At 32.0% G+C, this 25,463-nt stretch overlaps 1 protein-coding gene across 1 annotated transcript in view; it reads left to right on the plus strand.

Moving 5' to 3' along the window:
• Positions 1-25,463, plus strand: part of LOC143065256 (uncharacterized) — a 49,251-nt gene that overhangs the window by 19,890 nt on the left and 3,898 nt on the right. The window contains exons 9-34 of the mRNA XM_076238708.1: positions 2,009-2,233; positions 2,603-2,827; positions 3,328-3,552; positions 5,726-5,950; positions 6,401-6,625; positions 7,593-7,817; positions 8,190-8,414; positions 8,868-9,092; positions 9,545-9,769; positions 10,737-10,961; positions 11,334-11,558; positions 12,012-12,236; positions 12,690-12,914; positions 13,393-13,617; positions 14,293-14,517; positions 15,322-15,546; positions 16,023-16,247; positions 17,049-17,273; positions 17,813-18,037; positions 18,714-18,938; positions 19,481-19,705; positions 20,394-20,618; positions 21,294-21,518; positions 22,268-22,492; positions 23,032-23,256; positions 24,501-24,716. Of these exons, the coding sequence (XP_076094823.1) occupies positions 2,009-2,233; positions 2,603-2,827; positions 3,328-3,552; positions 5,726-5,950; positions 6,401-6,625; positions 7,593-7,817; positions 8,190-8,414; positions 8,868-9,092; positions 9,545-9,769; positions 10,737-10,961; positions 11,334-11,558; positions 12,012-12,236; positions 12,690-12,914; positions 13,393-13,617; positions 14,293-14,517; positions 15,322-15,546; positions 16,023-16,247; positions 17,049-17,273; positions 17,813-18,037; positions 18,714-18,938; positions 19,481-19,705; positions 20,394-20,618; positions 21,294-21,518; positions 22,268-22,492; positions 23,032-23,256; positions 24,501-24,716 (5,841 nt within the window). The remainder of the gene's footprint in view (positions 1-2,008; positions 2,234-2,602; positions 2,828-3,327; positions 3,553-5,725; positions 5,951-6,400; positions 6,626-7,592; positions 7,818-8,189; positions 8,415-8,867; positions 9,093-9,544; positions 9,770-10,736; positions 10,962-11,333; positions 11,559-12,011; positions 12,237-12,689; positions 12,915-13,392; positions 13,618-14,292; positions 14,518-15,321; positions 15,547-16,022; positions 16,248-17,048; positions 17,274-17,812; positions 18,038-18,713; positions 18,939-19,480; positions 19,706-20,393; positions 20,619-21,293; positions 21,519-22,267; positions 22,493-23,031; positions 23,257-24,500; positions 24,717-25,463) is intronic.

The raw sequence follows: 25,463 nt of genomic DNA on the forward strand, positions 1-25,463 counted from the left end.
TAAAAATGACTTTCTGCTAAAGTCTTTTATTTATATAAAGTTAAAACCTTCTTACTTTTAACTAGACAACACTCATGTCAGGTTTAATTCTTGTATATATGTGGATGAAAAATAAAAGTCCCCAAACATTAACATGGCAGCAATTGCTTTTACAGCCTTTAAGGCTTTGATTGTGAAAAAAAAAACCAGCAAACATCCTCTGTCCCAATACCCACGATAGAGTCATTAAACAACTCTGTTCTACATTGTAATTATATTTGCATCTTGCATATTAAAGACCAACACTATTATTTCAACACTGTTTGAGTTTTCATTTTATTCTGTACTTATCGTACTCGTGTTGCATACCAATGGATTTGCTTCATTTTATTCGTACAACAAAACATAGCTTAGAAAGCAAAATATATTTCATGTAGGTAGTCCAACTGAAGAGAGCATTTCCTCACATTTCTGCTGTTTACTATAAAATAGGTTTCTAAAGCGGCAATTACATGTAGAACAGTGGTGGCCAATCAGAGATATATATACTTGAATACGAATTTAAAAAAGCGGCACCAGCAAATGGAGTAAATGTGTCTCAATATTGATACGTTACTATAGAGCTAGCTCAAAGTACATTTACACTGATTTTTGGAACGAGGAATACTGCTTTCTCAAAAGTTGCTAAGACAGGGCTATGAATCATCAAATTAAGGATTAGGTCATCACTCAATTGTATGGTTGTCATCATGAGCTGATTGACCATTATGACAAAAGTGTGTCAGAAATCATATCTCAGTGATATTCTTCCTCGGTCATAACAACCTTCCATCCTTACCGAACTGAACAAACAAATAACATGACGGGTGCCGTATACGGTACAGGAAATGCTTACCTTTCCGGAGCACCTGATTTCATTCCTGGTTTTTAGTGGAGTTTGTGTTGTTTCCTACTTATTATTTGTAACTGTTGGTGCAAATGTCTTTTGGTTTTATGAGTCTTTGGTTACTCCATGGTTTTGATTGTTATTGTCTTATACACGATACCTAATGGATGTATTTACATGATATAAGCTTATTATTACACTTGCATATATGATCAAATAACATGTGACAAGAAGATTTCATATGAAATAAAATTTAAAAAATAAAATCCTCCCATCCGCCCCATTTTTTTCAAAAATTTGGATGAAAATCTACTAATTAATTTTAGTTGGCCTTACTTTAATTCAATAATTTTAACACTAAATACATTCATTTAAAACAATGTGTGAATTTTAGTTTTATTAATTTTGATAGTGTTAAAATAAAGTGTTTTTATGCCAGGGCATAGTGGAGGTGGCATTAAGTGTTATCCTTGTCTGTCTGAATGTTTTTTATTTTCTCTTTCTTAGTTTGCCTTTAATTAATTGAATAAAGCTTATACACTATGCTTATTACCACAAATTATAGATCAAGTTTGAATTCTGGTGGCATCACTTTAACAGTTCTGGAGTTATGCCACTTTACAAATGGAAAAATTGCTGAATTTTTCGTTTCCATTCTCTTTCTTAAGTAAGCCTCAGCTTAATGTTATGAAACTTATACACAATGCTTATTACCACAAACAGCAGATCAAGTTTGAAACTTGGGGTTGTCACTTTTAGTGTTCTAGAGTTATGCTCATTAAAAATGGAAAATTTGCTGAATTTTTCGTTTCTGATCCATTACGAAGTTTGCCCAAACCAAATATTATGGAACTTATACACAATACTTATTACAACAAAATGCGGATCAATTACACATTTGAGTAGCGTCACTTTTACATTACTTCAGTTATGTACTTTAAACTTTTATACATAATATTCAAGCAGGAGAATGTTAGGGGACACATTCCAAATTTATTTTACAAGAAAAAAAACTTCTTTTGTAACCTTTATGCTTAAAAGTGGTTTGGCAACAGAAGAATGAAATTGGTGTAGAATCTGATTTATTTCACTCAGGGAGCATTTTACATATGTAAAGTTTTCTTATTTTCTTGCATTTTACAGGCTGTGTGTTGTACTGATGGTAAACATTGTTGTCCTGAGGGAACTACCTGTGATGTGTCATCTGGAAAATGTAATCCTGGAGAAATTGCTGTCATGGACTGGTTTGAAAAAGTTCCTGCTAATGTTGGAAGTGTGAAATGTCCTGATGGTCAGTCAGAATGTAAAACAGGACAGACCTGTTGTAAACTAGCGTCTGGTCAATATGGTTGTTGTCCAATACCAAAGGTATGGCTACAAAATGTTGTATAAACAAATTAATTCACTTGATCTGATGAGTCACTAAAATCGGTCTTTCCTTAATATTTTATACTGGTAAGTGATGATATATAGTTCCACTGATAATTATATTGGGGTTTAAATATCTTTAACACTTAGTATATTTATTTAAAGATTGCTTAAATTTTTAGTTTTTTTTCAAATTTTGATAATATCAAATGAAATGTTTTTTTTAAAGAAACAAAACCTCTTTCACACCTTAAAGCTTAACAGTTGTCTAACTAAAAAGAAAATGTAAAAGGTGTATAATTTTCTTAATTCGATTCATGGAGTATTTTACATATGTTTGGGTTTTCTTATTTTTTTCACATTTAACAGGCTGTTTGTTGTACTGATGGTAAACATTGTTGCCCTGAGGGAACTACCTGTGATGTTTCATCTGGAAAATGTAACCGTGGAGAAATTGCTGTAATGGACTGGTTTGAGAAAGTTCCTGCTAATGTTGGAAGTGTGAAATGTCCTGATGGTCAGTCAGAATGTAAAACAGGACAGACCTGTTGTAAACTAGCGTCTGGTCAATATGGTTGTTGTCCAATACCAAAGGTATGGTTACAGATGTGGTATAATGTGCCATTAACAAATTAATTCAATTTATTTGTCTAAATGTCCATAAAACCTGTCCAAATTGCCATAAGTCTCCTCTTAATTTTGCATATTGCTAGATGATGATATATAGTTGAACTTTAATGACTTTTCTGGTAAAAAAAATTAAGACAAAACAATGATAAATGCAAGATAATCAAATATTTTAATGATAATGCTAAAAATGTAATGCTTTTTGAATTGCATGTAAAAATACTGCATTGGTTTCCTAGGAACAACTATTATATAACTGATAATTGCATTTTATAAGCTTGACAAATACACATTGGAATAGTATCGGCTGTATATAATAATGTTATGGATCTCATCATTGTATGGTTACCTTACTCAGATATTACCAGCTTCATTTTTATAAGAGAGAAAAATATATACTTTGGGGTAGAATTAGCTGTATTTGTTCATTTTATGTAACTGCAAATTGGATTGTTAACACTTTACAGGCTGTTTGTTGTACTGATGGTAAACACTGTTGTCCTGAGGGAACTACCTGTGATGTGTCATCTGGAAAATGTAACCATGGAGACATGACAGCTATAGACTGGTTTGAAAAAGTTCCTGCTAATGTTGGAAGTGTGAAATGTCCTGATGGTCAGTCAGAATGTAAAACAGGACAGACCTGTTGTAAACTAGCATCTGGTCAATATGGTTGTTGTCCAATTCCAAAGGTATGGTTACATATTTTGTATAACTTTTCTTAAAAAACAGAACTGGATCTGATTCTCTCTTTATGACAATAAGTCTCTCTTCAAAGTTATATACTGCTAAGTGATGATATATAGTTCAACTGTTTATTATTTCTGGTTAAAATTTCTACAACAAACATTCATATACCTGATAATAAATTGTTCAAATAAGGCCTTCGAAAATAGTGGAATAAATTACTTTTGGAGTGTCAAGAACTCGTTGGAAGTACTTGATAAATTGCATGCTTATATTGGTGATTTTGAATCATTTCAAAGTTTTGATTTTTCTACCCTGTATACCACATTGCCTCACATTCTCATTAAGAAAAAATTCACACACCTAATTAAATGGGCATTCAAAAAATCAGAATGTGAATATATATGTTCAAACTCTTTTAGGTCATTTTTTAGTAGCAATAAACAAAAAAACTGTTAATTGAACATGCTTTGATACTATATATGCCCTTGAATTTTTACTAGATAACATTTTTGTTCGCTTTGGGGATTCCGTATATCGTCAGATTATCGGAATTCCAATGGGGACTAACTGTGCACCACTAATTGCGGACCTGTTTTTGTATTGTTATGAGTTACAATTTATGACAAAAATAAGCAAAGACCCTTCGAAACAACATCTGATAAACAAATTTAATAATACTTTTAGATATTTGGATGATATTTTGGCTCTCAATAATGACGACTTCATTATGTATATTAATGAAATTTATCCTGTTGAACTTACTTTAAATAAAGCTAATACTAACAATGACCACTGCCCTTTTCTCGATCTTGATATCTATATCACTAATGGAAAGCTGAATACTAAAATTTATGATAAAAGGGATGATTTTTCATTTCCTATCGTTAATTATCCGTTTTTAGATGGTGACGTTCCCTTGTCACCATCTTACGGTGTTTATATATCTCAACTTGTACGATTCGCTCGTGTATGTAACAATGTTTTAGATTTTAAGGAGAGAAATTTATGTATAACTGAAAAATTATTACACCAGGGTTTTCGATATCACAAACTAGTCAAAACATTTACTAAATTTTATCATCGGTATAAAGACATCATTCGTAAATATAGCTCAACATGCAGACTTCTTATACGTTCAGGTATTTCACATCCAATTTTTTATGGTAATATTCTTTATAAAGCACAAAGGTGTCAGTATTCACCTCAGAAACTTACAAAACCTTTGAATAGACTTATTAAGAAGGGGTATAATTAAGATACTGTTGTCAAGTCATTAAAGATTGCATATTTTGGCGTTAATATTGAGTCACTGATAAGGTCTTTGCATCGGAACTAAACACATTTATTCTAAAAACAGTTGTTGGCATGACACGGGTTATGTTCTTCTCATATATGTTATGATGGTATGATACTAAACCCCTAACGGGAAGGATTGTGCCTGATGTTCATATGATGAAATCATAATCTTTCAGTCAGTTTAATTGAAGTCTGGAGCTGGCATGTCAGTTAACTGCTAGTAGTCTGTTGTTATTTATGTATTATTGTCATTTTGTTTATTTTCTTTGGTTACATCTTCTGACATCAGACTCGGATTTCTCTTGAACTGAATTTTAATGTGCGTATTGTTATGCGTTTACTTTACTACATTGGTTAGAGGTATAGGGGGAGGGTTGAGATCTCACAAACATGTTTAACCCCGCCGCATTTTTGCGCCTGTCCCAAGTCAGGAGCCTCTGGCCTTTGTTAGTCTTGTATTATTTTAATTTTAGTTTCTTGTGTACAATTTGGAAATTAGTATGGCGTTCATTATCACTGGACTATTATATATTTGTTTAGGGGCCAGCTGAGGGACGCCTCCGGGTGTGGGAATTTCTCGCTACATTGAAGACCTGTTGGTGACCCTCTGCTGTTGTTTTTTAATTGGTCGGGTTGTTGTCTCTTTGACACATTCCCCATTTCCATTCTCAATTTTATATAAAAGATTGCTTCAATTTGTTGTTTTTTAATCTTGATAGTGTAAATAAACTAGGATTTTGTACAAGAAACAAAACCTCCATTAACATCTTTATGCTAAACAGTGTTTGGCAAAAGAAAAATGTGGTGTAGAATCTGCTCTATTTAATTCAGAGAGCATTTTACATTTGTAAAGTTTGATTATTTTCTTGCATTTAACAGGCTGTTTGTTGTACTGATGGTAAACATTGTTGTCCTGAGGGAACAACCTGTGATGTGTCATCTGGAAAATGTAACCGTGGAGAAATTGCTGTAATGGACTGGTTTGAAAAAGTTCCTGCTAATGTTGGAAGTGTCAAATGTCCTGATGGTCAGTCAGAATGTAAAACAGGACAGACCTGTTGTAAACTAGCATCTGGTCAATATGGTTGTTGTCCAATTCCAAAGGTATGGTTACATATATTATATAACTTTCCTTTTACAAATTAATTCATTTGATGGGATGAGTCAGGAAAGTCTGTCTTAATGGCAATATGTCTCCCCTCATTATTTATACTGCTAAAGAAAAGAGGTGCAAACGATATCAAAAGGACATAAAAACTCATAAATTTAAAATATACTAACCAAGTCATGACTTAAACATTAAAAGGCGAACAGACCATCAAAAGTACACAATACACAACATAGAAAACTTATGAAACTCTAAAAACATTCATTTAAAAGATTGCTTAAATTTTTAGTTTGTTTTTTTCTAACATGAAACATAACCTCTTTTTACACCTTTATGGTAAACAGTTGTTTGGCAAAAGAAAAATGAAATTGGGGTATAATCTTCTTTATATAACTCAGATACAACTTTGCATATGTAAAGTTTTCTTATTTTCTTGTATTTTACAGGCTGTGTGTTGTACTGATGGTAAACATTGTTGTCCTGAGGGAACTACCTGTGATGTGTCATCTGGAAAATGTAACCGTGGAGAAATTGCTTTAATGGACTGGTTTACAAAAGTTCCTGCAAATTTTGGAAGTGTGAAATGTCCTGATGGTCAGTCAGAATGTAAAACAGGACAGACCTGTTGTAAACTAGCATCTGGTCAATATGGTTGTTGTCCAATTCCAAAGGTATGGTTACATATATTATTTAAACTTCCTTAAAGTCATATTAAACCAGTGAGTGGTGAAAAATAATGTTTATCCAATTCTTGAACCAATGCATGTTTATATCATAAACTTAGAGCTCTGTGCACGATTTTGTCATTTTTTACGCAAATATATATCGTATAATCGTCAATTTTTTTTCTCTCAGTCTGTTATGATTTAACAAATATGGCTGCTCATTCAATGCCGTGTTTTAAAGCCGAAGTTTACTGATTGTCACCTTATAGTAAATAAATGACAAAAAGCATGGGTATTGAGCACGTGTTTAACATGTACAATCAGATAATTGTTTATTTTAATGACAGATCCATGCGTATTGCAATCGCTGGATTTTTACGAGGAGGGTTACGCTCAGGTCACTATGCATACAGAAAATACGTCGGCGAATAGCTTCCTGGAAGCAAGCAATTAAAAACAAATAAACTTCTAGTAAATGTGTACACATTAAAGAATTTTTCTCAGAAAAAAGTATATGTACATAAGTTGTATAATGAAAACTATCCATTTAGTTATAAAAAACATATGCATTATTTTTTTTAATTTGAGGTTTCTTATGACTTTAACAAATTAATAAACTGGATCTGAAGAGTCACTGACACATGTCTGAATTACATTTAATCTTTCTTCAACACTTCATATTGTTGTGAGAAGATATATAACTGAACTGTTTATTACATTCTGCCTTAATCCTTGAACACTGAACACATATATTTTAAAGATTGCTTGAAATAAAAGTTTTTGATCTTGATGATGTAAAATAAAACTGGTTTTTTCTCCTAAAAACAAAACTTTTTTTTTTTATTTTCATTTATATTTATTTGCTTAACAGTTTTTGGCAAAAGCAAAAATAACATTATCTAGAATTAATTTTATTTAATCCTGCTTTAATTTTGCCTTTGTTACGGTTTACTAAACATTTTGAACTTTACAGGCTGTTTGTTGTACTGATGGTAAACATTGTTGCCCTGAGGGAACAACCTGTGATGTTTCATCTGGAAAATGTAACCATGGAGAAATTGCTGTAATGGACTGGTTTGAGAAAGTTCCTGCTAATGTTGGAAGTGTGAAATGTCCTGATGGTCAGTCAGAATGTAAAACAGGACAGACCTGTTGTAAACTAGCGTCTGGTCAATATGGTTGTTGTCCAATACCAAAGGTATGGCTACAAAATGTTGTATAACTTTCCTTACACAATTTGATTCACTTGATCTGATTCTGTCTTTATGGCAATTAGTCTCTCTTTAAAGTTATATACTGCTAAGTGATGATATATAGTTCAACTGTTTATTTTTTCTGGTTAAAATTTCTACCACAACAAACATTCATTTAAAAGATTGCTTCAATTTGTTGTTTTTTAATCTTGATAGTGTAAATAAACTAGGATTTTGTACAAGAAACAAAACCTCTTTTAACACCTTTATGCTTAACAGTGTTTGGCAAAAGAAAAATGTGGTGTAGAATCTGCTCTATTTAATTTAGGGAGCATTTTACATATGTTTAAGTTTTCTTATTTTCTTGCATTTAACAGGCTGTTTGTTGTACAGATGGTAAACATTGTTGCCCTGAGGGAACTACCTGTGATGTGTCATCTGGAAAATGTAACCGTGGAGAAATTGCTGTAATGGACTGGTTTGAAAAAGTTCCTGCTAATGTTGGAAGTGTCAAATGTCCTGATGGTCATTCAGAATGTAAAACAGGACAAACCTGTTGTAAACTAGCATCTGGTCAATATGGTTGTTGTCCAATTCCAAAGGTATGGTTACGTATATTATATAACTTTCCTTTTACAAATTAATTCATTTGATGGGATGAGTCACGAAAGTCTGTCTAAAATGCAATATGTCTCCCCTCATTATTTTATACTGCTAAAGAAAAGAGGCGCAAACGATATCAAAAGGACACAAAAACTCATAAATTTAAAATATACTAACCAATCCATGACTCAAACATCAAAAAGGCGAACAGACCAACAAAAGTACACAATACACAACATAGAAAACTTATGGATCTCTAAAAACATTCATTTAAAAGATTGCTTAAATTTTTAGTTTGTTTTTTTCTAACATGAAACATAACCTCTTTTTACACCTTTATGCTAAACAGTTGTTTGGCAAAAGAAAAAATGAAATTGGGGTATGATCTTCTTTATATAACTCAGATACAACTTTGCATATGTAAAGTTTTCTTATTTTCTTGTATTTTACAGGCTGTTTGTTGTACTGATGGTAAACATTGTTGCCCTGAGGGAACTACCTGTGATGTGTCATCTGGAAAATGTAACCGTGGAGAAATTGCTGTAATGGACTGGTTTGAAAAAGTTCCTGCTAATGTTGGAAGTGTAAAATGTCCTGATGGTCAGTCAGAATGTAAAACAGGACAGACCTGTTGTAAACTAGCATCTGGTCAATATGGTTGTTGTCCAATTCCAAAGGTATGGTTACATATATTATATAACTTTCCTTTTACAAATTAATTCACTTGATGGGATGAGTCACGAAAGTCTGTCTAAATTGCAATATGTCTCCCCTCATTATTTTATACTGCTAAAGAAAAGAGGCGCAAACGATATCAAAAGGACATAAAAACTCATATATTTAAAATATACTAACCAAGCCATGACTTAAACATAAAAAAGGCGAACAGACTAACAAAAGTACACAATACACAACATAGAAAACTTATGAAACTCTAAAAACATTCATTTAAAAGATTGCTTAAATTTTTAGTTTGTTTTTTTCTAACATGAAACATAACCTCTTTTTACACCTTTATGGTAAACAGTTGTTTGGCAAAAGAAAAATGAAATTGGGGTATAATCTTCTTTATATAACTCAGATACAACTTTGCATATGTAAAGTTTTCTTATTTTCTTGTATTTTACAGGCTGTGTGTTGTACTGATGGTAAACATTGTTGTCCTGAGGGAACTACCTGTGATGTGTCATCTGGAAAATGTAACCGTGGAGAAATTGCTTTAATGGACTGGTTTACAAAAGTTCCTGCAAATTTTGGAAGTGTGAAATGTCCTGATGGTCAGTCAGAATGTAAAACAGGACAGACCTGTTGTAAACTAGCATCTGGTCAATATGGTTGTTGTCCAATTCCAAAGGTATGGTTACATATATTATTTAAACTTCCTTAAAGTCATATTAAACCAGTGAGTGGTGAAAAATAATGTTTATCCAATTCTTGAACCAATGCATGTTTATATCATAAACTTAGAGCTCTGTGCACGATTTTGTCATTTTTTACGCAAATATATATCGTATAATCGTCAATTTTTTTTCTCTCAGTCTGTTATGATTTAACAAATATGGCTGCTCATTCAATGCCGTGTTTTAAAGCCGAAGTTTACTGATTGTCACCTTATAGTAAATAAATGACAAAAAGCATGGGTATTGAGCACGTGTTTAACATGTACAATCAGATAATTGTTTATTTTAATGACAGATCCATGCGTATTGCAATCGCTGGATTTTTACGAGGAGGGTTACGCTCAGGTCACTATGCATACAGAAAATACGTCGGCGAATAGCTTCCTGGAAGCAAGCAATTAAAAACAAATAAACTTCTAGTAAATGTGTACACATTAAAGAATTTTTCTCAGAAAAAAGTATATGTACATAAGTTGTATAATGAAAACTATCCATTTAGTTATAAAAAACATATGCATTATTTTTTTTAATTTGAGGTTTCTTATGACTTTAACAAATTAATAAACTGGATCTGAAGAGTCACTGACACATGTCTGAATTACATTTAATCTTTCTTCAACACTTCATATTGTTGTGAGAAGATATATAACTGAACTGTTTATTACATTCTGCCTTAATCCTTGAACACTGAACACATATATTTTAAAGATTGCTTGAAATAAAAGTTTTTGATCTTGATGATGTAAAATAAAACTGGTTTTTTCTCCTAAAAACAAAACTTTTTTTTTTTATTTTCATTTATATTTATTTGCTTAACAGTTTTTGGCAAAAGCAAAAATAACATTATCTAGAATTAATTTTATTTAATCCTGCTTTAATTTTGCCTTTGTTACGGTTTACTAAACATTTTGAACTTTACAGGCTGTTTGTTGTACTGATGGTAAACATTGTTGCCCTGAGGGAACAACCTGTGATGTTTCATCTGGAAAATGTAACCATGGAGAAATTGCTGTAATGGACTGGTTTGAGAAAGTTCCTGCTAATGTTGGAAGTGTGAAATGTCCTGATGGTCAGTCAGAATGTAAAACAGGACAGACCTGTTGTAAACTAGCGTCTGGTCAATATGGTTGTTGTCCAATACCAAAGGTATGATTACAAAATGTTGTATAACTTTCCTTACACAATTTGATTCACTTGATCTGATTCTGTCTTTATGGCAATTAGTCTCTCTTTAAAGTTATATACTGCTAAGTGATGATATATAGTTCAACTGTTTATTTTTTCTGGTTAAAATTTCTACCACAACAAACATTCATTTAAAAGATTGCTTCAATTTGTTGTTTTTTAATCTTGATAGTGTAAATAAACTAGGATTTTGTACAAGAAACAAAACCTCCTTTAACACCTTTATGCTTAACAGTGTTTGGCAAAAGAAAAATGTGGTGTAGAATCTGCTCTATTTAATTTAGGGAGCATTTTACATATGTTTAAGTTTTCTTATTTTCTTGCATTTAACAGGCTGTTTGTTGTACAGATGGTAAACATTGTTGCCCTGAGGGAACTACCTGTGATGTGTCATCTGGAAAATGTAACCGTGGAGAAATTGCTGTAATGGACTGGTTTGAAAAAGTTCCTGCTAATGTTGGAAGTGTCAAATGTCCTGATGGTCATTCAGAATGTAAAACAGGACAAACCTGTTGTAAACTAGCATCTGGTCAATATGGTTGTTGTCCAATTCCAAAGGTATGGTTACGTATATTATATAACTTTCCTTTTACAAATTAATTCATTTGATGGGATGAGTCACGAAAGTCTGTCTAAAATGCAATATGTCTCCCCTCATTATTTTATACTGCTAAAGAAAAGAGGCGCAAACGATATCAAAAGGACACAAAAACTCATAAATTTAAAATATACTAACCAATCCATGACTCAAACATCAAAAAGGCGAACAGACCAACAAAAGTACACAATACACAACATAGAAAACTTATGGATCTCTAAAAACATTCATTTAAAAGATTGCTTAAATTTTTAGTTTGTTTTTTTCTAACATGAAACATAACCTCTTTTTACACCTTTATGCTAAACAGTTGTTTGGCAAAAGAAAAAATGAAATTGGGGTATGATCTTCTTTATATAACTCAGATACAACTTTGCATATGTAAAGTTTTCTTATTTTCTTGTATTTTACAGGCTGTTTGTTGTACTGATGGTAAACATTGTTGCCCTGAGGGAACTACCTGTGATGTGTCATCTGGAAAATGTAACCGTGGAGAAATTGCTGTAATGGACTGGTTTTCAAAAGTTCCTGCAAATGTTGGAAGTGTGAAATGTCCTGATGGTCAGTCAGAATGTAAAACAGGACAGACCTGTTGTAAACTAGCTTCTGGTCAATATGGTTGTTGTCCAATTCCAAAGGTATGGTTACATATATTATATAACTTTCCTTTTACAAATTAATTCACTTGATGGGATGAGTCACGAAAGTCTGTCTAAAATGCAATATGTCTCCCCTCATTATTTTATACTGCTAAAGAAAAGAGGCGCAAACGATATCAAAAGGACATAAAAACTCATATATTTAAAATATACTAACCAAGCCATGACTTAAACATAAAAAAGGCGAACAGACCAACAAAAGTACACAATACACAACATAGAAAACTTATGAATCTCTAAAAACATTCATTTAAAAGATTGCTTAAATTTTTAGTTTGTTTTTTTCTAACATGAAACATAACCTCTTTTTACACCTTTATGCTAAACAGTTGTTTGTCAAAAGAAAAAATGAAATTGGGGTATGATCTTCTTTATATAACTCAGATACAACTTTGCATATGTAAAGTTTTCTTATTTTCTTGTATTTTACAGGCTGTTTGTTGTACTGATGGTAAACATTGTTGCCCTGAGGGAACTACCTGTGATGTGTCATCTGGAAAATGTAACTGTGGAGAAATTGCTGTAATGGACTGGTTTGAAAAAGTTCCTGCTAATGTTGGAAGTGTCAAATGTCCTGATGGTCATTCAGAATGTAAAACAGGACAAACCTGTTGTAAACTAGCATCTGGTCAATATGGTTGTTGTCCAATTCCAAAGGTATGGTTACATATATTATTTAACTTTCATTTGACAAATTTATTAAATAGATCTGATGAGTCACTTAAATCTGATTGAATAGTAATTAGTTTCCTCTCAATATTTCAATTTGTTTAAAGATGATATATGGTTGAACTGTTTATTATCTTTCTGATTTGCTATTGAACAGAACTTTAAAAAGGCACTAATTGTTACAAAAATCTTTCTCGTTGGCAATAAGTCTCTTTGCAGTATAGTATTTTGCTATGTGCCTGATGTGAAGACATATTGAAATTTATCTTGTTTTCAAATTAGTTTTGACTATTATACCTGTTTTGATACCTTGTAAAACTACAAATATTTTCTATCAATACTGAAATATTACCTGCTGCACTTTTATTTCAAAAAGAAATACATACTTTGGGATACACATAGCTGTATTTCTTCATGTTATGAAACTACAAACTGTACAGTTTACTTATATGTTTACACTTAACAGGCTGTTTGTTGTACTGATGGTAAACATTGTTGTCCTGAGGGAACTACCTGTGATGTGTCATCTGGAAAATGTAACCGTGGAGAAATTGCTGTAATGGACTGGTTTTCAAAAGTTCCTGCTAATGTTGGAAGTGTGAAATGTCCTGATGGTCAGTCAGAATGTAAAACAGGACAGACCTGTTGTAAACTAGCGTCTGGTCAATATGGGTGTTGTCCAATTCCAAAGGTATGGTTAAAGATGTTGTATTACTTGCCTATAATAAATTAATTCACTTGATGTATAAGTCACTTAAGTCTTTCTGATTGGCAATAATTGTCCTCTCAACATTTCATATTGCGATGTGATCATATAACATTTACCTTTTTATCACTTTTCTTGTTAAAAAGTATAACACTTAACATTTTTTCAAGCAAAATATAAGTATATTAGAAAAAAATTGTATAAAGTTTATGTTTTCTTGTCTTGAGAATGTAACATTCTGCTTTTGTTTAAAAGAAACAAAACCTATAGGCTCACTGATTCTTGTATTTTATTGACTCTGCGGTTATCTGAATGACAAAAGAAAAATACACTCGAGTAAGAATCTATCATAGTATCAGTTTGCATATAGTAAGGTCTGTTTATAGGCTGTCAACTTGGCAATAAGAATCCTTGCAGCATACGATATTGCTGGGCCTGATGTGAAACCATTCATGGAAATAAATAAATTTCTCATTTATAGCACTGCTTCATTTCACAGTTATACCTCTTTTGATTCCTTGAATACTTACAAATAATTTGTGTAAATACTCAGAAATCACCAGCCTCACTTTAATTTGGGAGAGAAATATATACTAAGGGGTAGACTTGGCTGTATATTCATTTTATGAATCTGCAAATTGAAAGGTTTATATTTTACAGGCTGTTTGTTGTACTGATGGTAAACATTGTTGTCCTGAGGGAACTACCTGTGATGTTTCATCTGGAAAATGTAACCGTGGAGAAATTGCTGTAATGGACTGGTTTTCAAAAGTTCCTGCTAATGTTGGAAGTGTGAAATGTCCTGATGGTCAGTCAGAATGTAAAACAGGACAGACCTGTTGTAAACTAGCATCTGGTCAATATGGTTGCTGTCCAATACCAAAGGTATGAATACAGATCTTGTATAACTTTTGGTTCACATATCAATTCACTTGATATATAAAGTTAAATTAAAAAAATATTGAACTCGGAGGAAAACTTCAAAATTGAAAGTCCCTAGTCAAAAATCAAAATCTCAACTACATCAAATGAATGAATGAAAACGGTCCTACTCCTGACTTGGTACAGGCATTAATCACTAAAGTTGATTGGCAATAAGTGTCCTCTCAACATTTCATATTGCTATGTGATCATATAACATTTACCTTTTTATTACTCTTCTTGTTAAAAACTCCAACACTTAACATTTTTTCAAGCAAAATATAAGTATATTTGAAAGATATTGTTTAAATTTTATGTTTTTTTTATCTTGAGAATGTAACATTCTTCTTTAGTTTGAAAGAAACTAAAACTATCGACTCCTTTATTCTTGTATTTTATTAACTTTGCTTTTATCTGAATGACAGAAGAAAAATACACTCGAGTAAAAATCTATCATAGTATCAGTTTGCCTATTGTAAGATCCTTTGTAGGCTGTCAACTTGGCAATAAGATTCCTTGCAGCATACAGTATAGCTGGGGCCTGATGTGAAAACATTCATGGAAATCAATTAATTTCTCATTTAAAGCACTGCTTCATTTCCCAGTTATACCTCTTTTGATTCCTTAAATACTTACAAATAAATTGTATAAACACTCAGAAATTACCAGCCTCACTTTAATTTGAGAGAGAAATATATAATAAGGGGAAGACTTGGCTGTATATATTCATTTTATGAATCTGCAAATTGAAAGGTTTATATTTTACAGGCTGTTTGTTGTACTGATGGTAAACATTGTTGCCCTGAGGGAACTACCTGTGATGTTTCATCTGGAAAATGTAATCGTGGAGACATGACAGCTATAGACTGGTTTAAAAAAGTTCCTGCTAATGTTGGAAGTGTGAAATGTCCTGATGGTCAGTCAGAATGTAAAACAGGACAGACCTGCTGTAAACTAGCATCTGGTCAATATGGTTGTTGTCCAATTCCAAAGGTATGGTTACAGATGATGTATAACTTTCCTTACACAATTTGATTCACTTGATCTGATAGTCCCTAAAATCTGTCTGAATAGCAATAAGTCTCCTTTCAATTTTTTATTTGGCTAAATGATGAGATTTAGTTAAATGATTTTAATACTTTTCTGGTTTATTTATAAAAGTACTTTAAAAAGCACTTATAAGTACAAAATTCTATCATCTTGACAATAAGTCTCTTAGCAGTATATCATATTGCTATTTACTTAAATTGAAGACATTTTGAAATTTATCTTATTTTCTAATTAATAGTAATGCCGTTTTTCACAATTATACCTCTTTTGAATACTTGTAAACTTACATATTTACTCTATCAAAACACTGATATTACCAGCTACACTTTTATTTCAAAAAAATATATATATTTTGGCATAGACTTGGCTGTATTTATTCATGTAATGAATCTGCAAATTGAAAGGTTTATATTTTACAGGCTGTTTGTTGTACTGATGGTAAACATTGTTGTCCTGAGGGAACTACCTGTGATGTTTCATCTGGAAAATGTAACCGTGGAGACATGACAGCTATAGACTGGTTTGAAAAAGTTCCTGCTAATGTTGGAAGTGTGAAATGTCCTGATGGTCAGTCAGAATGTAAAACAGGACAGACCTGTTGTAAACTAGCGTCTGGTCAATATGGTTGTTGTCCAATACCAAAGGTACGGTTACAGATGTTATAAAACTTTCAGTTCACATATTAAGTCACTTGATATATAAAGTTAAATTAAAAAAATATTGAACTCGGAGGAAAATTCAAAATTGAAAGTCCCTAGTCAAAAATCAAAATCTCAACTACATCAAATGAATGAATGAAAACGGTCATACTCCTGACTTGGTACAGGCATTAGTCACTAAAGTTGATTGGCAATAAGTGTCCTCTCAACATTTCATATTGCTATGAGATCATATAACATTTACCTTTTTATCACTCTTCTTATTAAAAAGTCCAACACTTAACACTTTTTCAGGCAAAATATAAGTATATTTGAAAGATATTGTATAAATTTTATGTTTTCTTATCTTGAGAATGTAACATTTTGCTTTAGTTTGAAAGAAACTAAAACTATCGGCTCACTGATTCTTGTATTTTATTAACTTTGATTTTATCTGAATGACAGAAGAAAAATACACTCGAGTAAGAATCTATCATAGTATCATTTTGCATATAGTAAGGTCTGTTTGTAGGCTGTCAACTTGGCAATAAGATTCCTTGAGGCATACGGTATAGCTGGGGCCTGATGTGAAAACATTCATGGAAATGAATTAATTTCTCATTTATAGCACTGCTTCATTTCCCAGTTATACCTCTTTTGATTCCTTAAATACTTACAAATAAATTGTATAAACACTCAGAAATTACCAGCCTCACTTTAATTTGAGAGAGAAATATACTTAGGGGAAGACTTGGCTGTATATGTTTATTTTATGAATCTGCAAATTGAAAGGTTTATATTTTACAGGCTGTTTGTTGTACTGATGGTAAACATTGTTGTCCTGAGGGAACTACCTGTGATGTGTCCTCTGGAAAATGTAACCGTGGAGAAATGACAGCTATAGACTGGTTTAAAAAAATTCCTGCTAATGTTGGAAGTGTGAAATGTCCTGATGGTCAGTCAGAATGTAAAACAGGACAGACCTGTTGTAAACTAGCATCTGGTCAATATGGTTGTTGTCCAATTCCAAAGGTATGTTTGAGGATGTAATATATTTTGCAATTAAAAAGTTGTCCCCTTGGTCCGATAGTCACTGTATTCTGCCTGAATGACAAAAAGTCTCATCTCAGTATTTCATATTGAATTCTGCTGACATTTTACTTTTCTAGGGTTTGTTTTCGAGTGCTACTTTAAAAGTCACTATGATAAAAACCTGTCAGCTTGGCAATAGGTCTCTTTGCAGTATATGCTATAGCTATGTGCATGATGTAGCATATCATTGAAACTTTTATAATTTATCATTAACTGCAATTCTTCATTTCACAACTATGTCTCTGCTGGTTCCAAGTAAACTAAATATATTCTATCCATACTTTGTTATTACAAGCTGCACTTTTATATGAAAGAGAAAATACACTCAATTCTGTTAGATTAAGCTGTATTTTTTCATGTTATGAAACTGCAAATTGGACCACATCAACCAATGACAATCACTGAACATCAGGTTACTTTATTGAATCGGATCTCATTTTAAGTATTGAAAGGTTTGCTAATAGGCTTTCACTTTACAGGCTGTGTGTTGTACTGATGGTAAACATTGTTGTCCTGAGGGAACTACCTGTGATGTTTCATCTGGAAAATGTAACCGTGGAGACATGACTGTCATAGACTGGTTTTCAAAAGTTCCTGCTAATGTTGGAAGTGTGAAATGTCCTGATGGTCAGTCAGAATGTAAAACAGGACAGACCTGTTGTAAACTAGCGTCTGGTCAATATGGTTGTTGTCCAATACCAAAGGTATGATTACAGATGTGGTATAATGTGCCATTAACAAATTAATTCTCTTGATGTATAAGTCACTTAAGTCTTTCTGATTGACAATAAGTCTCTCCTCAACATTTCATATTGCGATGTGATCATATAACATTTACGTTTTAATAACTTTTCTTGTTAAAAAGTCCAACACTTAATATTTTTTAAGCAAAATATAAGTATATTTGAAAGATATTCTATAAAGTTTATGTTTTTTTATCTTGAGAATGTAACATTCTGCTTTAGTTTGAAAGAAACTAGAACTATCGGCTCACTGGTTCTTGTATTTTATTAACTTTGCTTTTATCTGAATGACAAAAGAAAAATACACTCTAGTAAGAATCTATCATAGTATCAGTTTGCATATTGTAAGATCCTTTGTAGGTTGTCAACTTGGCAATAAGATTCCTTGCAGCATACAGTATGGCTGGGGACTGATGTGAAACCATTCATGGAAATAAACTAATTTCTCATTTATAGCACAGTTTCTTTTCACAGTTATACCTCTTCTGATTCCTTGAATACTAAGAAATAATTTGTATCAATACTCAGAAATTACCAGCCTCGCTTTTATTTGAAAAAGAAATATATAATAAGGGGTAGACTTGGCTGTATATGTTCATTTTATGAATCTGCAGATTGAAAAGTTTACATTTTACAGGCTGTTTGTTGTACTGATGGTAAACATTGTTGTCCTGAGGGAACTACCTGTGATGTGTCATCTGGAAAATGTAACCGTGGAGAAATTGCTGTAATGGACTGGTTTGAAAAAGTTCCTGCTAATGTTGGAAGTGTTAAATGTCCTGATGGTCAGTCAGAATGTAAAACAGGACAGACCTGTTGTAAACTAGCATCTGGTCAATATGGGTGTTGTCCAATTCCAAAGGTATGTTTGAGGATGTAATATATTTTGCAATTAAAAAGTTGTCCCCTTGGTCTGATAGTCACTGTATTCTGCCTGAATGACAAAAAGTCTCCTCTCAGTATTTCTTATTGAAATGGCCTGACATTTTATTTTTCTAGGGTTTATTTTCAAGTGCTACTTTAAAAGTCACTATTATAATAACTTGTCATCCTGGCAATAGGTCTCTTTGCAGTATATGCTATAGCTATGTGCATGATGTAAAGACATATCATTGAAATTTCTATAATTTATCATTAACTGCAATGCTACATTTCACAACTATATCTCTGCTGGTTCCAAGTAAACTAAATATATTCTATCCATACTCTGATATTACTAGCTGCACTTTCATATGAAAGAGAAAATATACATAATTCTGTTAGATTAAGCTGTATTTATTCATGTTATGAAACTGCAAATTGGACCACATCAACCACAGACAATCACTGAACATCAGGTTACTTTATTTAATCTGATCTCATTTTAAGTATTGAAAGGTTTGCCAAATGGTTTATACTTAACAGGCTGTTTGTTGTACTGATGGTAAACATTGTTGTCCTGAGGGAACTACCTGTGATGTGTCATCTGGAAAATGTAACCGTGGAGAAATTGCTGTAATGGACTGGTTTTCAAAAGTTCCTGCTAATGTTGGAAGTGTGAAATGTCCTGATGGTCAGTCAGAATGTAAAACAGGACAGACATGTTGTAAACTAGCATCTGGTCAATATGGTTGTTGTCCAATTCCAAAGGTATGATTACAGATGTTGTATGACTTGCCTATAATAAATTAATTCACTTGATGTATAAGTCACTTAAGTCTTTCTGATTGACAATAAGTCTCTCCTCAACATTTCATATTGCGATGTGATCATATAACATTTACCTTTTAATCATTTTTCATGTAAAAAGTCCAACACTTAACACTTTTTCAAGCAAAATATAAGTATATTTGAAAGAAATTGTATAAAGTTTATGTTTTCTTGTCTTGAGAATGTAACATTCTGCTTTCATTTCAAAGAAACTAAAACTATAGGCTCACTGATTCTTGTATTTTATTAACTTTGCAGTTATCTGAATGACAAAAGAAAAATACACTCGAGTAAGAATCTATGAGTAAGAATCTATCATAGTATCCTTTTGCATATAGTAAGGTCTGTTTGTATGCTGTCAACTTGACAATAAGATTCTTTGCAGCTTACGATATTGCTGGGGCCTGAAGTGAAACCATTCATGGAAATAAATAAATTCTCATTTATAGCACAGCTTCTTTTCCCAGTTATACCTCTTGATTCCTTAAATACTTACAAATAATGTGTATAAATACTCAGAAATCACCAGCCTCACTTTAATTTGAGAGAGAAATATATACTAAGGGGTAGACTTGGCTGTATATATTCATTTTATGAATCTGAAAATTGAAAGGTTTATATTTTACAGGCTGTTTGTTGTACTGATGGTAAACATTGTTGCCCTGAGGGAACTACCTGTGATGTGTCATCTGGAAAATGTAACCGTGGAGACATGACTGTCATAGACTGGTTTTCAAAAGTTCCTGCTAATGTTGGAAGTGTGAAATGTCCTGATGGTCAGTCAGAATGTAAAACAGGACAGACCTGTTGTAAACTAGCATCTGGTCAATATGGTTGTTGTCCAATACCAAAGGTATGATTACAGATGTTGTATGACTTGCCTATAATAAATTAATTCCCTTGATGTATAAGTCACTTAAGTCTTTCTGATTGACAATAAGTCTCTCCTCAACATTTCATATTGCGATGTGATCATATAACATTTACCTTTTTATCACTTTTCATGTTAAAAAGCTCCAACACTTAACACTTTTTCAAGCAAAATATAAGTATATTTGAAAGATATTGTATAAATTTTATGATTTTTATCTTGAGAATGTAACATTCTGCTTTAGTTCGAAAGAAACTAAAACTATCGGCTCCCTTATTCTTGTATTTTATTAACTTTGCTTTTATCTGAATGACAGAAGAAAATACACTCGAGTAAGAATCTATCATAGTATCAGTTTGCATATTGTAAGATCGTTTGTCGGCTGTCAACTTGGCAATAAGATTCCTTGCAGCATACAGTATAGCTGGGGCCTGATGTGAAACCATTCATGGAAATAAACTAATTCTCATTTATAGCACGGTTTCTTTTCACAGTTATACCTCTTTTGATTCCTTGAATACTAACAAATAATTTGTATCAATACTCAGAAATTACCAGCCTCACTTTAATTTGAAAAAGAAATATATACTAAGGGGAAGACTTGGCTGTATATGTTCATTTTATGAATCTGCAGATTGAAAGGTTTATATTTTACAGGCTGTTTGTTGTACTGATGGTAAACATTGTTGTCCTGAGGGAACTACCTGTGATGTGTCATCTGGAAAATGTAACCGTGGAGAAATTGCTGTAATGGACTGGTTTGAAAAAGTTCCTGCCAATTTAAGAAGTGTGAAATGTCCTGATGGTCAGTCAGAATGTAAAACAGGACAGACCTGTTGTAAACTAGCATCTGGTCAATATGGTTGTTGTCCAATTCCAAAGGTATAGTTACAGATGATGTATAACTTTCCTTACACAATTTGATTCACTTGATCTGATAGTCTCAAAATCTGTCTGAATAGCAATAAGTCTCCTTTCAATTTTTTATTTGGCTAAATGATGAGATTTAGTTAAATGTTTTTAATACTTTTCTGGTTTATTTATATCAGTACTTTAAAAATCACTTATTATTACAAAATTCTATAATCTTGGCTGGCAATAATTCTCTTAGCAGTATATCATATTGCTATGTGCTTAATGTGAAGACATTTTGAAATTTATCTTATTTTCTGATTAATTGTTACGCCGTATTTCACAATTAAACCTCTTTTGAATACTTGTAAACTTACATATTTACCCTATCAAAACACTGATATTACCAACTACACTTTTATTTTTAAAAAATATATATATATTGGCGTAGATTTAGCTGTATTTATTCATGTAATGAATCTGCAAATTGAAAGGTTTATACTTAACAGGCTGTTTGTTGCACTGATGGTAAACATACAGTATGGCTGGGGACTGATGTGAAACCATTCATGGAAATAAACTAATTTCTCATTTATAGCACAGTTTCTTTTCACAGTTATACCTCTTCTGATTCCTTGAATACTAAGAAATAATTTGTATCAATACTCAGAAATTACCAGCCTCGCTTTTATTTGAAAAAGAAATATATAATAAGGGGTAGACTTGGCTGTATATGTTCATTTTATGAATCTGCAGATTGAAAAGTTTACATTTTACAGGCTGTTTGTTGTACTGATGGTAAACATTGTTGTCCTGAGGGAACTACCTGTGATGTGTCATCTGGAAAATGTAACCGTGGAGAAATTGCTGTAATGGACTGGTTTGAAAAAGTTCCTGCTAATGTTGGAAGTGTGAAATGTCCTGATGGTCAGTCAGAATGTAAAACAGGACAGACCTGTTGTAAACTAGCATCTGGTCAATATGGTTGTTGTCCAATTCCAAAGGTATGTTTGAGGATGTAATATATTTTGCAATTAAAAAGTTGTCCCCTTGGTCTGATAGTCACTGTATTCTGCCTGAATGACAAAAAGTCTCATCTCAGTATTTCATATTGAAATGACCTGACATTTTACTTTTCTAGGGTTTATTTTCAAGTGCTACTTTAAAAGTCACTATGATAAAAACCTGTCAGCTTGGCAATAGGTCTCTTTGCAGTATATGCTATAGCTATGTGCATGATGTAGCATATCATTTAAATTTCTATAATTTATCATTAACTGCAATGCTACATTTCACAACTATATCTCTGCTGGTTCCAAGTAAACTAAATATATTCTATCCATACTCTGATATTACTAGCTGCACTTTCATATGAAAGAGAAACTATACATAATTCTGTTAGATTAAGCTGTATTTATTCATGTTATGAAACTGCAAATTGGACCACATTAACCAATGACAATCACTGAACATCAGGTTGCTTTATTTAATCTGATCTCAATTTAAGTATTGAAAGGTTTGCTAAGAGGCTTTAACTTTACAGGCTGTTTGTTGTACTGATGGTAAACATTGTTGCCCTGAGGGAACTACCTGTGATGTTTCATCTGGAAAATGTAACCGTGGAGAAATTGCTGTAATGGAATGGTTTACAAAATTAGAAGCAAAGGTTGATATCATCACTTGTCCTGATAACTCATCTACATGTAAAGATGGACAGACTTGTTGTTATGCTGGGAAAGATAAATTTGCTTGTTGTCCACTAGCAAAGGTATGGAATCTGGGGAATTGTTTTAGTAGCATTTTAGTTAGTCCTGTATAATATAGCCTATATATATATATATATATATATATTGTGTATTCCTCCTGCTTTTAATTCCTTCTTCACTAATAACAATGGACTTGTCCACTTGTCCATCTATTCATCTCATGTATGAATTTCAGTATTACATAACTGAGTACTATACACTGCCAAGTAAGGTACACACTTTTAAGTGTAGTATCTTTAACTAGTTTTTGATACATTTTAGAGTGTTGCACCACATCTATAAGAGTAGAAAGTATTCTCTTTTAACTAACATGTTTTTTTTTTGGCCATGCAAATAAACTCATCATAGACACCAGGATTCAGTTTTGAATTTATGCCAGACAAGCGTTTCATCTTCTGTTGCTTTGTATTGGAGTAAAACTGGTTTTAAGCTATGTGCAGACCAGCATTTTATTTTTAGAATTCATAGTCATTTATAACTTAAAAGAGAAGGAAATAAAGATAAAATATGCCTGTTAATATAAATATTAACTATAATTATAATTAATTTTTCAACCAGATTTGCCCCTACTATTATCATCATTCTTATGTAAAGGATGCCAAAGGTTGTTACTTATGCTCAAGTATTATTGTTTTTTCTCATTAAATAGCTTCAAAAAAATGCCAATTGGTCAAAAATGAAACACAACTAAAGAACTAAAAACAATAGAAAAAGTCATTTGTTTGTGACCTGTTGTTGTTTTCCATTTTTTGTTTTTCCTTTTGCATAAGTTTATTTAGCTTTCGTAATTTTCTTCAAAAAGGTGAAAACCCCAGTTTTCTACTTTTATTGTTAATTCTTTCTTGGATTCTATTGAAAAACTCTGCTAAATTATTTTAAGCCATGTTTGAAAGAAATTTTATAATATTCTTTGAAATTGATAAAAAAAACTTTTTACTTAAAAAATGATCTGCATAACAAAATTATCAATATTATGTCTTGAGCAATAAATATTGACTGCTTATAGATTTTTTTGCTGTTAAATTAGGATAATGAGGATATGCACATTGATACAAAGGGTGGATCTGTGAAAGTAAAAGAGACATGCATCACTTGAAGTATGTGTTTCTTTTTTGGTTTGTTGGCTTGAGTTTTCTGTTATCCCATTTAACAAATTTTGCCTTAATTTAGCATGAAAATTTGATTACTTTATGATTGATTAAAATAACCAGTTACTCAAGTTAACTTCTAGAAAACTTTTTTCTAGGCTGTTTGTTGTGAAGATGACCTTCACTGTTGTCCTCAAAACACAAAATGTAATACCAAAACCAGTAGCTGTGATTCCATAGCTAGTCAACCTTTATTATTATTGGAGCCTCATTTACAGACTGTTACTTGTCCTGACGGGCAAACAGTATGTCCAGATAAAAATGTATGTTGTAAAACAGGCAGTAGTGGATACTCATGCTGTCCTTACGCCAATGTAAGTTACTGATATAAATATTGATAATGAAGTCTTAAAACAGAATGAAAACAAAACCATAATTGCATAATAGTATGCAATTATAATTGTTTTGGTCTAAAACAAAACTTGCAAACATGCATATATTTTCCTTGATTTTGACTAATCAGTTTTTACAAGGTAGTTATACTCTAATATATTTCTATGTATTTTTTTTCTCAAGATCAGGATGGTAGCTGCACTTAAAAACCTATTACTGAACTTTTCTCTCATCATGCTTACATTGAAAGAACTACAAATTATATAACTCATTATTATAGTTGCTAATTTAATTCCTTTCAGTATTACCACCTACTTATACTGTTGAGTTAATTTGTATATAAATTCTTGTTTCCACCAATTATACAAATTGCTTTTTTTCCTTGCACTTATATAACATTTATATGACAGATTTTTTTGTTCAAATTGATTACATGGTATGTTTGTGTAATTATTAGCCTTGGTATATCATACCATAAGGATGAAGTCAATACTCAGAGATTTTTTGACAAAAACTTTCAAATTTGGTCCGTTTGTTGGTCATCATATCCCCTTGCAATGCTAAATCATCAGTTTGTTTTTACAAGAGTAGATCCATGTTAACTTGTTCCTTTGGTAACTTGTACTTGACCAACTCCCACCCAACCCAAAATTATTATTCATGAACATTACAATTGTTATTTTCTATCATGATATATAAACCAATAAAAAAGCAACATAGAGTGGGGT

This window comes from Mytilus galloprovincialis, chromosome 2 (genome assembly GCF_965363235.1).
Source record: "Mytilus galloprovincialis chromosome 2, xbMytGall1.hap1.1, whole genome shotgun sequence".
NCBI classification, from domain to species: Eukaryota; Metazoa; Mollusca; class Bivalvia; order Mytilida; family Mytilidae; genus Mytilus; species Mytilus galloprovincialis.